The sequence below is a fragment of the Erinaceus europaeus genome, chromosome 8 (genome assembly GCF_950295315.1).
Source record: "Erinaceus europaeus chromosome 8, mEriEur2.1, whole genome shotgun sequence".
NCBI lineage: Eukaryota > Metazoa > Chordata > Mammalia > Eulipotyphla > Erinaceidae > Erinaceus > Erinaceus europaeus.
The window spans coordinates 6,099,948-6,116,966 of record NC_080169.1 but is presented as its reverse complement, the minus strand read 5'-3'; the positions used below and the strand labels follow the sequence as shown (position 1 = coordinate 6,116,966).

Genomic DNA, 17,019 nt, shown 5'->3' with positions numbered 1-17,019 from the left:
TCCTGTGCACTCACTGGATGTACCACTGCCTGGCCTCTGATGGACTAGTATTCAGCGAGTAAGCTTTCTTTCCAAGAGATCAAAACCATACAGAAGCACACTGGACAGTATTACTGCTACACCTCAAAGTCAAACAGATGAGACCAATGAAAACCAGATGCAACTATAAATAAATCTGCCCATCTTGTCTCATCTTTATCTGTCACCTTCCAAAAGTATGTATCAGTTTTTAAGATGCATGTTTCAACTTTTTTGTGATTGATACATAAGCTGGAATTACCTTAAACAACTTTCAGAGAAGTAGACTGCAAGGACTCCAGCTTAAATACCATAAAACACTCCTGGTAAGAAAGTGATTAATCCTTGACAACTATTTCCACTAGACCTCCACAAAATACACTAGTTAACTTGAAATTTTACATCTAAGAGGGGTGTTTTATTTGGAATAAAATATATTAATTTACCACTGGTTCATAAAACTTTTTACGACTCCTGGAGTCTTCTGGTCCTTCATTTCTACATACAGACATTTGCACACAGACACACACAGACACACACACACACGTACGCACGCATGGAGAGAGAGATGTGTAACACACAGGTAAACACATACATCATCCAAATTTCTCTTTGAGAAAAAAAATTGAATGTTCATCTATAAATCAACAATAAAAAAACAAGCCCAGGCTCAATCCCAGCCCCCACTGCACTGAAGGAAGCTTGGGGACTATAATTTATTTTTTTAATTCTCTTTCTTTTTATTTATTAGGGATTATCAGAAATCAAGAGGGAAGAGAGAGACAGAAAAGAGAGACAGAGAGACACCTATGCCACTGCTTCACCACTTGCAAAACTTTCCCCCTTAAGCTGGGGACCGGGGCCTGATTCCATGTGCACTCAACCAGGTGTTATAATTTCTTTCCCTTTCTTTCTTTTTGTCTCTGTGACTCTAGCTAAAAAAAAAAAAAAAAAAAAAAAAAAGTCCGTTTAGAGTGTTGAATCCCCAGAGATGACAAAAGAGAAAGAGAGGAAAGAAAATATCATTTAAACATATGAAATTAGTCTCCACTGTTTTTCTTGCCATATTACACAATTCATGTTGGGTTCAGGCACATGGTTATCAGTATTAGTTGGTTTGATTCACAAAATACCAATTTAACATGGTTTAATCTAATATTGATGGAGTTCCTACCCAGAACTATTCCCATATGGAAAACTAGATTTGACGCACTACTTTCACAAAATGTCCTAACAAAGGACAGTGGTGAACAGTAAAACCGTTAATGTAATTTCACAAAAACCAGACAAGGAATAATTGTAAAGGATGCTTCCATGCACTGTGTCCACAGAGGTAGGAAGTAAACAGGTGAGAACATGAAAAGCCAAGTCAGTACTGCATCACTACGGACAGACGATTCAAAAGACATCTGGTCCTTGTCTTCACACATCTACAATTTAGTTGGGAAGTTCTAATGCATGAAATATACTGCACCCATGGTTGTTATACAATAATTACTTGGGGTATAAAATGGCACGAAAAATATCGAACTCAAGGGGCCAGGCAGTGGTGCATCTGGTTAAGAACTCACATTACAGTGCGCAAGGACGCAGGTTCTAGCCTCTGGTCCCCACCTGCAGGGGGAAAGCTTCAGGAGTGGTGAAGGAGGGCTGCAAGTGTCTCTCTGTCTCTCTTTCTCTGCAATCACTCCCTTCCCTCTCTATTTCTGGATGTCTCTATCAAATAAATCAATAAAATAAAACAAATGCTACTGGGTTTCACAAATAGAAGGTAGACCAAAAGTAGCTTAATCCCAGAATAATTAAATATTGAAGTAAGGGTGGGGGTAGTTAGCATAATGGTTATGCAAAGAGACTCTCTTGCGTGACACTCCAAAATCCCAGGTTCAATCCCCCACACCACCATAATCCAGAGCTGAGCAGTTCTCTGAGCAAAAATTAAATAGATTCACTAAAGTTTGAGCAGAAATAAACAACATCGAAAATAAAAGATCCATACAAAAGATCAATGAAGCCAAATGTTGGTTCTTTGAAAGATTAAACAAAATTGACAAACCCCTAGCCAGACTCACCAAACAAAAAAGAGAGAAGACTCAAATTAATAGAATTGTAAACGATGGAGGCGCTATCACAACTGACACCACAGAAATCCAGAGAATCCTGCGAAACTTCTATAAAGAACTATATGCCACCAAGCTAGAGAATCTGGAAGAAATGGAACAATTCCTAGAAACCTATGCACTTCCAAAACTGAACCAAGAAGAACTACAAAATCTAAATGCACCAATCACAGACAAAGAAATTGAAACCGTTATTAAGAATCTCCCCAACAACAAAAGTCCTGGACAAGATGGCTTCACAAACGGATTCTACAAAACTTTCAGGAAACAGTTAATACCCATACTTCTTAAGCTATTCCATAAGATTGAAGAAACAGGAATACTCCCTACAACCTTTTATGAAGCCAACATCACCCTGATACCAAAAGCTGATAGGGACAGAACAAAAAAGGAAAACTATAGACCAATATCTCTGATGAACATAGATGCCAAAATATTAAACAAGATCTTGGCCAACCGGATTCAGCAACACATCAAAAAGATTGTTCATCATGACCAAGTGGGATTCATCCCAAGAATGCAAGGCTGGTTCAACATCCGTAAGTCAATCAATGTCATTCACCACATCAATAAAAGCAAAGCCAAAAACCACATGATTATCTCAATAGATGCAGAGAAAGCCTTTGACAAAATCCAACACCCGTTCATGCTCAAAACTCTACAAAAAATGGGAATACATGGGAAATTCCTCAAGATAGTGGAGTCTATATATAGCAAACCTACAGCCAACATCATACTCAATGGACAGAAGCTGAAAGCATTCCCCCTCAGATCGGGGACTAGACAGGGCTGTCCACTGTCACCGTTACTCTTCAACATAGTATTGGAAGTTCTTGCCATAGCAATCAGGCAAGAGAAAGAAATCAAAGGAATACAGATTGGAAGGGAAGAAGTCAAGCTCTCACTATTTGCAGATGATATGATAGTATACATAGAAAGACCTAAAGAATCCAGTAGAAAATTACTGGAAGTTATTAGGCAATATAGCAAGGTATCAGGCTACAAAATAAATGTACAAAAATCAGTGGCATTTCTTTATGCAAACACTAAATCTGAAGAAGAAGACATCCAGAAGTCACTCCCATTTACTGTTTCAGCAAAATCAATCAAATACCTAGGAATAAAGTTGACCAAAGAAGTGAAAGACTTGTATACTGAAAACTATGAGTCGCTACTCAAGGAAATAGAAACTGATACCAAGAAATGGAAAGATATCCCATGCTCATGGATTGGAAGAATAAATATCATCAAAATGAATATTCTCCCCAGAGCCATATACAAATTTAATGCAATACCCATCAAAGTTCCACCAGGCTTCTTTAAGAGAATAGAACAAACACTACAATCATTTATCTGGAACCTGAAAACACCTAGAATTGCCAAAACCATCTTAAGGAAAAGAAACAGAAATGGAGGAATCATACTCCCAGATCTTAAACTATATTATAAAGCCATCATCATCAAAACAGCATGGTACTGGAACAAAAATAGGCACACAGACCAGTGGAACAGAATTGAAAGTCCAGAAGTAAATCCCAACACCTATGGGCATCTAATCTTTGATAAGGGGGCCCAAAGGATTAAATGGAAAAAGGAGGCTCTCTTCAATAAATGGTGCTGGGAAAACTGGGTTGAAACATGCAGAAGAATGAAATTGAACCACTTTATCTCACCAGAAACAAAAATCAACTCCAAATGGATCAAAGACCTAGATGTCAGACCAGAAACAATCAAATACTTAGAGGAAAACATTGGTAAAACACTTTCCCACATACACCTCAAGGACATCTTTGATGAATCAAACCCAATTGCAAGGAAGACTAAAGCAGAAACAAACCAATGGGACTACATCAAATTGAAAAGCTTCTGCACATCCAAAGAAACTATTAAACAAACAGAGAGACCCCTCACAGAATGGGAGAAAATCTTCACATGCCAGACATCAGACAAGAAACTAATCACTAAAATATATAAAGAGCTCAGCAAACTTAGCCGCAAAAAAGCAAATGACCCCATCCAAAAATGGGCAGAGGAAATGAACAAAACATTCACCTCAGAGGAGATCCAAAAGGCTAACAAACATATGAAAAACTGCTCTAGGTCACTGATTGTCAGAGAAATGCAAATGAAGACAACACTAAGATACCACCTCACTCCTGTAAGAATGGCATACATCAAAAAGGACAGCAGCAACAAATGCTGGAGAGGATGTGGGGACAGAGGAACCCTTGTACATTGCTGGTGGGAATGTAAATTGGTCCAGCCTCTGTGGAGAGCAGTCTGGAAAACTCTCAGAAGGCTAGACATGGACCTTCCATATGATCCAGTAATTCCTCTCCTGGGGTTATACCCCAAGGATTCCATAACACCCCACCAAAAAGAGGTGTGTATTCCTATGTTTATAGCAGCACAATTCATAATAGCTAAAACCTGGAAGCAACCCAGGTGCCCAACAACAGATGAGTGGCTGAGAAAGCTGTGGTATATATACACAATGGAATATTATGCAGCTATCAAGAACAATGAACCCACCTTCTCTGACCCATCTTGGACAGAGCTAGAAGGAATTATGTTAAGTGAACTAAGTCAGAAAGATAAAGATGAGTATGGGATGATCCCACTCATCAACAGAAGTTGACTAAGAAGATCTGAAAGGGAAACTAAAAGCAGGACCTGATCAAATTGTAAGTAGGGCACCAAAGTAAAAACCCAGTGGTGAGGGGTAGACATGCAGCTTCCTGGGCCAGTGGGGGGTGGGAGTGGGCGGGAGGGATGGGTCACAGTCTTTTGGTGGTGGGAATGGTGTTTATGTACACTCCTAGCAAAATGCAGACATATAAATCAGTAGTTAATTAATATGAGAGGGGGGAAATCAATTGTATGTCTCAAAGTTTCTCAAAACACAAACTGAATCTTTTTAATATATAGGCTGTGTATTTGATATGCGGACTCTCTCAAAAGCCTAGACCAAGTATATTAGAAGCATCCAATAGCACAGCTATATACAAGATACTGGATACTGTACAGCAAACCATAACAAAAGAACTTTTCAAAGTTAACCCAATTAACAAATAATGTGATGATAACATTAACTATCGATTGTCTTTTTGAACCCTAAGACAGCAGGAACCTCACATCTCCACTATAGAGCCCCTACTTCCCCCAGTCCTGGAACCCTTGGATAGGGCCCACTTTCCCGTATGCATCTCCCAATCCAAACCAAATAATATTGCATCCGCCGATCACAACCTAACCAACGCAACGATTGCCACCTCAACATGCTTCACCTCAGACTGTGTCCAGAGACTTCACGTGTGGAATGACAACCCTTCAGCTTCATTACTCGGGTGAGACCTTTTCTTTTATAGTACACTCTAATTTCATCTCAGATAGTTCACTTTCTAACAAAGTCCCATAACCTAGATATACACCAGTTTCTGTGAGAGAGAGCTTATGTGCACACGTATCCATAAACTACTGCAAAATATATACCTGAAAGCAGAAGTACACTAGAGTTTGCAGTGAGTACCTCCCTAACACTTCCTCTCCACTATTCCAAGCTTGGGATCCATGATTGCTCAACAAATTGTTTGGCTTCGTATGTTAACTCTCTTTTCAATCACCAGGTTCCAGATGCCTCCAGGATGCTGGCCAGGCTTCCCTGGATTGAAGACCCCACCAAGGTGTCCTGGAGCTCAGCTTCCCCAGAGACACACCTTACTAGGGAAAGAGAGAGGCAGACTGGGAGTATGGACCAACCAGTCAACGCCCATGTTCAGTGGGGAAGCAATTAGAGAAGCCAGACCTTCTACCTTCTGCAACCCACAATGACCCTGGGTCCATGCTCCCAGAGGGATAGAGAATGGGAAAGCTATCAGAGGAGGGGGTGGGATATGGAGATTGGGTGGTGGGAATTGTGTGGAGTTGTACCCCTCCTACCTTATGTTTTTGTTCATTAATCCTTTCTCAAATAAAAAATTTTAAAAAAAAATTAAATAGATTATTAATAATAATGATGATAACAGTAAATATTTAAGTAAAGTGCTTCTGGATAAACATATTGACTAGAATTGACAGTAAATGAAAAAACTATATGAACAAACAAAGTCAAAAAACAGTAGCGACATCACTAGCGGCTATGAAGTACAGGACAGTATGACAAATATCCGTATATGAAAACAGAAAGATTACTACGATCGATAAATTGGAAAACAAACTACATAAAAGCATAGGCTAAAACCTTAACAGATATTTCAAAAATAAAGATATCAAAAATTTCACCCGTGCCCATAAACTAGGGGAAAAATATCTACCTGAAAGCAGAAGTACACAAGAGCATGCAGGGAATACCCCCAACACTTCATCTCCACTATTCCAGTCTTTAGGTCCATGATTGTTCAACAATTTGTTTGGCTTTGTATGTTAACTCTCTTTTCAGCCACCAGGTTCCGGATGCTGATCAGACTTCCCTGGACTGAAGACCCCACCAATGTGTCCTGGAGCTCCGCTTCCCCAGAGACCCACCCTACTAGGGAAAGAGAGAGGCAGACTGGGAGTATGGACCGACCAGTCAACGCCCATGTTCAGCGGGGAAGCAATTACAGAAGCCAGACCTTCCACCCTCTGCAACCCACAACGACCCTGGATCCATACTCCCAGAGGGATAGAGAATGGGAAGGCTATAAGGGGAGGGGATGGGATATGGAGATCGGGTTATGGGAATTGTGCAGAATTGTACCCCTCTTATTCTATGGTTTTGCTAATGTCTCCTTTCTTAAATAAATAAAATAATAAAATAAAATAGGAAAAAAAAGATATCAAAATTATCAATAAGTATCTGATTCAGCCTAATCCAACTCAGGGTCCTGGCTCCTGACAGAAGAGTTGGTTTTTTTCTCCCAAGGCCCATTTTGGGACAATGAGGGTAATCCTAGGGGGTTTTCTGTAAATGAAGAAGGAAACGAACTCTGCTGTCTAGAAGTACTGCCACACAACTCATCACCAAAAGAGAACTTTCCCAAGAATAAGGCTGATGGGCTGAGGAGACAGCACAATGGTTATGCCAAAAGACTCTCTTGCCTGAGGCTAAGGGACCAGGTTCAGTCCCCCAACACAACCATATACCAGAGCTGTGCAGTGCTCTGGTGTCTGTCTTTTTTTTTTATCTTTTTTTTCCCCAGGGCACCTCTCAGTCCTGGTTTATGGTGGTGCAGGGGATTGAACCTGGAATTTTGGAACCTCAGGCATGAGAGTTTCTTTGCCTAACTACTATCTCCACTCACTCTCTCTGTGTGTGTGTGTGTGTGTGTGTGTGTGTGTGTGTGTGTGTGTGTGTGTATTTCTCCCTATGTCCCTATGTCTCTCTCATTAAAATAAATAAAGTATTTTTTTTTCCTCCAGGGTTATTGCTGGGCTCAGTGCCTGCACCATGAATCCACCGCTTCTGGAGGCCATTTTTCCCCCTTTTTGTTGTAGCCTCCTTGTGGTTATTATTATTGCCATTGTTGATGTCGTTCGTTGTTGGATAGGACAGAGAGAAATGGAGAGAGGAGGGAAAGACAGAGAGGGGGAGAGAAAGATAGACACCTGCAGACTTGCTTCACCGCCTGTGAAGTGACTCCCCTGCAGGTGGGGAGCCAGGGGCTCGAACCAGGATCCTTACGCCAGTCCCTGTGCTTTGAATAAATAAAGTATTTTTAAAATAATAAGGTTAGCAGTGTAAATAGTAGAGCTCAAGATGAGGGAAAAGCATCTGATATATCTGTGGTTTAGACTCTGATTTCCTGTAGGCCTGAAATCTATGTATATGGGGAAGCACTGTATTGCTTAGGTTCAAACTTTTATTTCACTACATTGTGAGTGATCCTAGATGTACCACTTAATCTCTTCCTTATTTATAAAATGGAATTGTAACTGTACTTACCCCATACAATCAAGTTAGTGTATGTGTGTGTGTGTGTGTGTGTATGTAAGTATATAGCACATAAAATGTCAATATATATTAAGTCACATTCAAATATATATATATCCATTTTTAGCAAATAAATTGACCTTTTCCTTGAACTACTTTAAATTGACTTTTCTGATTGTTATATGATCCTAACTACATCAATGCACACATGTGCAAACATAGAAAGCGAATGGATAGATTTAAACAAATATATGAGACATAGATGTAACACTCTCCATAACAATTTATCCAAAACTGGGGGTAGTATATTGCACCAAAGCAAAACACCTTAAAAAAGATTTGGGGGGGGGAATCAGGCGGTAGCACAGCGGATTAAGCGTAGGTGGTACAAAACAAGGACGGGGGGAGTCGGGCGGTAGCGCAGCGGGTTAAGCGCAGGTGGAGCAAAGCACAAGGTCGGCATAAGGATCCCGGTTCGAGCCCCCGGCTCCCCACCTGCAGGGGAGTCGCTTCACAAGCGGTGAAGCAGGTCTGCAAGTGTCTATCTTTCTCTGCCCCTCTCTGTCTTCCCCTCCTCTCTCCATTTCTCTCTGTCCTATCTAACAACGACAACATCAATAACAATAATAACTACAACAACAGCGAAAAACAACAAGGATAACAAGAGAAAATAAATAAATAAAATATTTAAAAAAAAAAAAAAACAGAGACAGTGAAGCAGGTCTGCAGGTGTCTACCTTTCTCTCTGTCTTCCCCTTCTCTCTCCATTTCTCTCTGTCCCAGGCAGTAACAACAACAATAAATAACAAGGGCAACAAAAAAGGGGAGGGGGAATAACCTCCAGGAGCAGTGAATTTATAGTGCAGGCACTGAGCCCCAGCAATAACCCTGGAGGCAAAAGAAAGAAAGAAAGAAAGAAAGAAAGAAAGAAAGAAAGAAAGAAAGAAAGAAAGAAAAAAAGGAAGGAAGGAAGAAAGAAAGAAAGAAAGAAAGAAAGGAAGAAAGAAAGAAAGAAAGAGGTGGGAGAGGAGACCTTTGGGGTCCTGGTGCTTAATGGTGGAGAAAGCTGGAGGTGAGACTGTTTCGCAGATCCCTATCACAGGAGATGAGAAACTATGCCCGTATGTCAACAACTATCCTGCAAACCACTGAGCCCCCAAAATCATTAAAAGTTATCAAAAATTAAAAATAAATAGAAACAGAAAAATGTTTGCAGTAGTTAATATTAATAAAATTTTGCTTTTACAAATAGCAAGACAATCTTATTTGTCTATTAGTGATTTAACAATGGTAAACAAGATGGTAAGAGAACAGGGGTACAATACCACACAGTTCCCACCACCAGAGCTCCCTGTCCCTTCCCCTCCATTGGAAGCTTCCCTATTCTTTATTCCTCTGGGTAGGAGTATGGACCCAAGATCTTTATGGGGTGCAGAAGGTGGCAGATCTGGCTTCTGTATTAATAGCCAGCCTTTCTTTTTAAAAAAATCAGGACAGGATGAGGGTAGAGAGCATAATGTTCATGCAAAGAAACTCTCATTTCTAGGCTTCAAAGTCCCAGGTTCAATCCCCCACACCAACATAAGCCAGCAGTTCAATGCTCTGGTAAAATAAATAAATAAATAAAATTTTAAAAACCAGAACAAGTGTTAAGAGGACTAGGGAGAGCTCCTGGTAGCAGTGCAGACAACTTGCCTATGAGACCTCAGGATCAATCCCAGGTGTTGCAAAATGCTATGGATGACCAGTGCACTCATCTCTCTGTCTCTCTTACGACAGTAAATGAATAAATAAGCCTTCAGTGGTCCGGGAGGTGGCACAATGATAAAACTTTGGACTCTCAAGCATGAGGTCCCCAGTTTGATCCGCAGCAGCACATGTGCCAGAGTGATGTCTGGTTCTTTCTCTCTCCTCCAATCTTTCTCAGAAATAAATAAAATCTTTTAAAAATAAATAAATAATCCTTCAAAAAGCCACAAGTGAGGCAGAAACTATCTTTCCAATGCCACAGCTAGAGATCACTTTAAATCTTATGATCTAATATCGGTAAGAGTATCATGGACCTTTGGTGAAAATGTAAATTGATAAAACTTTTCTGCAAGGTCATCTAGGTATTAAAATAAACAGCATCAACAACAACAATAATAACTACAACAATAAAACAACGAGGGCAACAAAATGAAATAAATAAATATTTAAAACAAATAAAAGAAAAAGCCTATAGTGTATACATCAGACAGCAGTGAAGTAACGAATGGCAGAACTGTCAGTGTCCTGATTTTGTTGGGCTTTCTAAAAATCACCTGTCACTTGTTATGTGTATTTCATTCTTTCTCCAATAAATATTCATAGATGTACAACAAGAAAAGATATTTTAATTTATTTTTATTCTTTTATATTTTATTTATTTATTAGATAGGACAGAGAGAAATCTAGAGAGGAGTGGGAAAGAGAGAGCAAGCTGCAGCAGTGTTTCATCACTCATGAAGCTTTATCCCTGCCGATGGGGGCTGGGGGCTTGAACCCAGGTCCTTGTGCATTATAACACGGGTGCTCAACCAGGTGCATCATGGCCCACCCGCCCCATAAAAACTGTATTTTAATTAATAAAAAGATTAAATCACTTTTAAGAGTAGTTTCAGTAGTGTATGTAGAAGGCAAGCTATTGGAGTGGAGTGCAGAGAATTAGAAAACCAAGGATTTAAAATGTTTGGCTGTAAGAAAAATGAACAAGAGGTCTCAAGAATACATCGGCTAGATCATTATTGTAACGGGACATCTGGACACTGGAAAAAGAGGAGAGACCAGAGATGTGCATGGAAGAAATCACTGAAGGGAAAGTGGCGTGAAGCTTGCAGCCACAAATGCTAAACTGTGCTTTCCATTTCCCAGTAGCTTTTTTTTATTTTCCCTTTTGTTGCCTTTGTTTTTTGTTTTTTGTTTTATAGTTGTTGTAGTTGATATTGATGTTGTTGTTGTTAGACAGGACAGAGAGAAATGGAGAGAGGAGGCGAAGACAGAGAGGGGGCGAGAAAGATAGACACCTGCAGACCTGCTTCACCGCCTGTGAAGTGACTCCCTTGCAGGTGGGGAGCCAGGGGCTCAAACCAGGATCCTTATGCCGGTCCTTGCGCTTTGTGCCACGTGCACTTGCTTAACCCACTGCGCTGCCACCCAACCCCCTTTCCAGTAGATTTTATGTGGATTTGGCTGGATTAGCTCTCCCTGGATTCCTACATGCCCTTTTTACTTTATGTTGCACAGGACTAGGAAGGGACCAGAACAGACCCAGAGGCAAAGCCCATACACCCCGTTTCTAGGTATACTAACCTCCTGAGCTATGTGCAACAGGCAGTCGTCAGCAGCAGCTCTCCCCACAGAAGGGAAAGGGGTCACTGGAAGTCCCCTGCAAAGCTCTTTTAGCCCTCCACTCAGGAGAGACCACCCCCCACACACACACTTGTAATTGTGACACACACTTGTCATTCACAATTTTTAAAAAGGAGAGTTTTAAACAATTCATAAAGACCTGAATGCTCTGAAAAACAGATTACATTTTCTTTGTGTTTATTTTTGGCATATTAACAGCTGGTGACCTAGATTCGGAAATAATTTCATACGTGGAAAGGCAGACTTTATCACTAAATTCCTTCACAGGTGGAACATGGATTCAATGAAGAGCTTCACACTTAAAGCTTCAAGTTATTACCTGGACTGGGGAGGAGGTAGATCACAGGTGAAGAACACCTTCAAGTGGGTTAAATGATGACAAAACCTGGCCCAGGTGCCAGCAGATTCTGTCCACTTTCTGGACAGGTGACCAGGGACAGGGGACTAAATGGGGGCAGAAAACCTTGCTAATTCGTTGCTGCAAAAGCAGCAGCAGGAAGAGGATGTCGTTAGTTCAGGATGAGCTTGGTTAGATATTAAAAGAAATACAATCCTCTTAGTGCATTGAGCGTGTGCGTGTCTGGAGGGAGGAAACAGAAGCATCCGAGCTCTGGGCCTGACCCTGAGGCAAAACACATCCACGATTCCTCAGCGCTCAGTGAGCTTGGACCGGAGAGCCAGGCCAGCTCTGAAGACCGAAATTCACTATCATAACAAGCCATGTAGCAAACCTGACTTCCGGTTCAATTGAAGCATAGTAACCCAAGAATGGAAACTATTGCCTTAAGAGAACACAGTTCAGCTGATACAAGCCATGGGGTTCATTATGTGGTGTTCATTTTCAAGTCCAATGCTCAAGCTACCCTATGAACGTCCATCACTGGGACCACAGAAGGAAGATCTCTGGAAGATCTCTAGTGCTAACCAGGTCTTGATAACCAGCTGTGGCCAGGCAAGCCAGGTAAAACCAATGTCTGACTGAACATCTCTGTGCAACTGCTGGGGCTGTCTGTGCTGTGGACCTGGAATAATTTGTCCACATCCCAGGGGAGAGAAAAAATGAATGACTGCAGTCAGTTTACTCGAGTCTTGTAAAATAACACGGAGCCTGACCTATGAAATAAGGGTTTGTTTTTTTATTTTTTGTTTAAGGAAAACATGGAATAAAACGCCCTCCTTTGTACAGAAACGTGCAGAGAACAACTGTTAGGTTCAGGTCATATTTATTTTTGACCTTCCAGAGAAGGATACCGGCATCAAAACACACACACACACACACACACACACACACACACACACACACACACACGAAAAACAGCGCAGAGTGTGTGCCTGTGTCTCTATGTTGAACTCTGGGATTTGCTCCCTAATACTGCATTTCATGCCTTTTTCGCTACCAGTCCTAGGGGTTCCGAGATCTCAGGGTGCAGAGGCTTCCGTGCTAACTCTATCACCCAGCAGCTGCCCTGCCGCAGCAGCCTCCCGCCCGCCCGGACCCGACCCGCGGGCCGCGTCCCCGCCAGCACAGCAGCCGGCAGCCAGCGGGCGAGCCCGGAGGGAGCTGCGCTCAGCCGCTGCACCTGCTGCACCTGCGACCTCGCGGCCCGGAGAACCGCGCGAGCCGGGCGACCCTCGGGGACTGAGGACCACGGGCTCCAGCGCCCCGTGCGCTCCGCTCCCTCCGGCCGCCCGCATCTGCACCAGCGCCTGCAGCCCCGCAGCCCCGCGGCCCCGCGGCAGGCGGGCTGCCCGGCCTCATCCGCATCCCCGGAGGGCCCCTGCACCGCGCACCCAGCTTCCTGACCTTTTCCTGCGCGCGGTTGAGCCGCTTCTGGACGTTCTTGGCGAAGATGCCCGTCTTGATGTCCGCCATGGCTGCGCGTCCGGGGAGGCTGCGGGGAGCAGAGGAGCGACGGAGCCCAGCCCGAGGCGGCGAGGAGGAGCGGGAGAGGATGAGGATGAGGAGGAGGAGGAGGAGGAGGAGGAGGACGCAGAGAAGCTGGAGCAGAGGGAGGAGCGGCGGGCGGCGGGCAGTTGGGAGCGGGGAGCGCCCGCAGGGCTGACGGAGGGGCGCGGCGGGCGGGGACGCTTAAAGCGACAGAGCAGAGTCCACAAGCTCGGAGCTGGCCGGGCCGGGCCGGGTGGACAGAGGACAGAGGACAGAGGACGGGAGGGGAGGAAACTCAAGTGGAGATGCCCAGTCTGTGCCCACAGGACGGAGGAGATCTGGAAGAGAAAGGGAAGGAAGTGGACTGGCAGCCCCAAGGGCCCAAGGCCCTTCTGGGTTGATTTGGTTGGTTGGTTGGTTGGTTGGTTGGCTTTTAGGCAGATTCCATGATAGAGAAGGAGAGAGGACTTCAGATTTCTCTCCACCACCACCCTACCAAAAAAAAAAAAAAAAAAACAATAAAATAAAATAAGGAAAAGAGAGTGTGTGTATGTGTGTGTGTATGGGGGGGGGGTGAATGGAAAGACTGAGGATTTGGGAGTCCCGTGGTAGCACAGCGGCTTAAGCACAGGTGGCACAAAGCTCAAGGACTGGTGTAAGGATCCCAGTTCGAGCCCCCGGCTCCCCACTTGCAGGGGAGTCGCTTCACAGGCGGTGAAGCAGGTCTGCAGGTATCTGTCTTTCTCTCCCTCTCTCTGTCTTCCCCTCCTCTCTCCATTTCTCTGTCCTATCCAACAACAACATCAATAACAACAGCAATAATAACTATAACAAGGGCAACAAAAGGGAATAAATAAATACATATTTTTTTAAAAGACTGAGGATTTGGAAACTTTTGACAGTTTGAGCTGCTTGGGGTCCAGGTGGTGGCGCACCTGGTCGAGCACATCTTTGCTCCACCTGCGCTTAACCCACTGCGCGCTACTGCCCGACTCTCCAGCACATCTTACAGTGAGTGCGAAGGGACCCAGGCTTGAGCTCGGGGCCTGCAGGGGGAAAGCTTCACGAGTGGTGAAGCAGGGCTGCAGGTATCTCTCTTCCTTTGTCTCCCCCTGTCTCCCCCTTTCCTCTTGATTTCTGGCTGTCTCCATCCAATAAACAAAGATTTTAAATTAATTTGAGCTGCTCTGAAATGGAAAGTGTTAGTATCCCATGAGTATCAACCAGGTAGGCCATCCAGACCAAAAAAGTGCACCCCTTGTCACCCATTCTGTGTACTCATGAAGAATGGACATCCTAGTAGGGCCACGGCCCAACTAAGACAGCTGACTGAGGTGAAAACATGTTAAAGCTGAATTATACAACAGCATTGCAAGCAAAAATGATAGTTGTTTTATAAGCCACTTCTGTAAGGGTTAGTGGAATGCCCAGTATATATACCTGGCCCTTTTCTCATCAGGGTGACTGCTGACCTCTGTTGCCTGCAAACGAAAGAGTATCCAGAGTACAGTTTTGATGCAAAACTGCAACAGCCTTGGATAAACCTTAGTGAGTCGGACACCCTACTTCCAATATGCTCAGTAAACAGATTTTTTGCTTCAGAGTTCAATAAAGAGAAATGTGGTTCTTCTTTTAGTCAACTCTCAGTAGAAAAAGACTATGTGTGTGCCGAGACACTGCGTTACCTCTTCAAAGCAGGGGGCTTCCGAATATTAGCTCTGCCTCTGGGATCATGGCCATAACGTTACAGATTCAGAATGTTAGCATACACCAGATGTATTGATACAGGTCCATGGTCACTCTGATACACCGTGAAGTTCAGAGTCTCTTCTACTCCTGTTCTGGGCTGGCTATCATTCCCACCGTCTTCCCTCTACAAATAAAGAATATTTATTTTAAAAGATTGAGCTGTATATTTGCATTGTCTCTACTTTTCTAGAGCCAGAGCCACCAGTTCCCACTGTCAACTTTTGTCCACCCTTGCATTTATTCCCCCAGAATAACTTCTTTAGAACACGGTGAATATCTTTTGACATAAAATTGCAAATGGTTAGCTTGTCATTTAGATGCCCTAATCCAGTTCTGTAATGTGGGTGGAAAAGGGAAGTTTGCCATTTCTTGATAGTTCTATTTGGAATACATTCTAAGCATATTAAAAAAGTTGTCAACTGTCTCTTGTTTTCAAATCATTTAACTCCAACTAAGAGGTAAACTGGTGTCCATTTTCAAATTGCCATGTGGCTCATTCTAGTCACTATAATACTGATGAAGCTCTTAGTCAGACATAGTAGTGCTGTCTAAATAACTGTTGGAAAAATTCATTCATGCAAGAGAATAGCTCATGAGTTTTCATTCTCTCATAATTATTAAAAAAAAATGCTACTGGACCAGGAGTGGGGGAAGGCCTGTACCCCAACTACAGTAAATGTTTAAATATTGTTATATCATGCAGAGGAATCTTTTCTCAAATAGAATCTTATGCAGACCCCAAATCTGCTAACCAGGTGGGTTCTCTCTGTATTTGGGGCATCAGAATCCCACTCATTCAGCTGCCCTTTGATTCCTTGTGGTTGTCTCTAAGAAAGATGCTTAAAACCCTGCAAATTATGGGAACCCCCAAGACAAGTGATGTCAGTGGTAAGTTCAGATTCCAGAGATGTACGATCCATATTGTATGTGAACTCCCTTCATTATCAACATCACTAGAACCTTCCCCCCCATGACTCCTTGTGTCTCATTCTCATAGCTGACATCCATTCTTCAACACAATCCATCAAGGAGAAATGTGACGCATCCAGTTCTGTCGGGCTGCGATGCGGAGGAGAGAGAGAGAAGAGATCTGAGCGGAGAGGGAACACAATTCTTTACTCACACGGACACCTCAGAGTAGGGTGAGAGCGCAGTGGTTTGGGCTACGTGGAGCTAGCCTAAATGGCCGCCTCCCACTACACACCGCACCCTCCGTTCACGCGGGCAAAAGAACGAGGAGTGGAAGAAGAAGGACTTTATAGGGCAAAAACCAGGAATGACAAGCCAGGACAGGATTGATTGGTTGGGAAAGGCACTCCGAGAATGTCCCAACTCTTGCGGGAACTACCAATAGCCTGAGGGGACAACATGGCAGATGTGACTGCATCTGCACAGTTTCCCAGCACACTTCCACGTAGATTCGACTATAATGTAAAAGTAACCACAATATTATTCTGTTTCTATGAGAAACTTAGGTGGCAAATTATATTTAACATTAATTCAATTAAGATTTACCAAAGTGGTCTAGATAATGGCACAGTGGATAAATCCTTGGATTCTCAAGCTTGGGATCTGTAGTGAACATGTCACCCTAGTGACTATAGTAACCATAGTGTGCCTGCTTAGTGTGATAAAGACAGAGACATATGTATACATAGGATAAGATGTCAACCCGAACCTGATTGGCCAATGGAGATGTAACTTTGAAACCAGAGGCAACCTAAGTGTAAGTAAAGGCTCAGAAACCAGCTGGATGAAGCGCCTTCACCATTACTGACCAGGATGCTGCTGGTGCTGCTAAAGACTTAAGCACACGCTGGGGAACAACAGATTAGACCCTCTGTGGACCCCCATAGGACCTGGCCCTCAACTTGGATCAACAAAGGATCAACAACATACTCTATGCTCCATCTGAGGAAGATGGGTCGATACTGGGGCAGCTT

At 43.1% G+C, this 17,019-nt stretch overlaps 1 protein-coding gene across 6 annotated transcripts in view; it reads right to left on the bottom strand.

Moving 5' to 3' along the window:
* Window positions 1–13,396, bottom strand: part of AMPH (amphiphysin) — a 196,504-nt gene extending 183,108 nt beyond the window's left edge. For all 6 annotated transcript variants that reach the window (XM_060195839.1, XM_060195840.1, XM_060195841.1 and 3 more), the window contains exon 1: window positions 13,244–13,396. In XM_060195839.1, the coding sequence (XP_060051822.1) occupies window positions 13,244–13,312 (69 nt within the window). In that variant the 5' untranslated portion in view covers window positions 13,313–13,396. The remainder of the gene's footprint in view (window positions 1–13,243) is intronic.
* Between the last annotated feature and the right edge of the window lie 3,623 nt (window positions 13,397–17,019).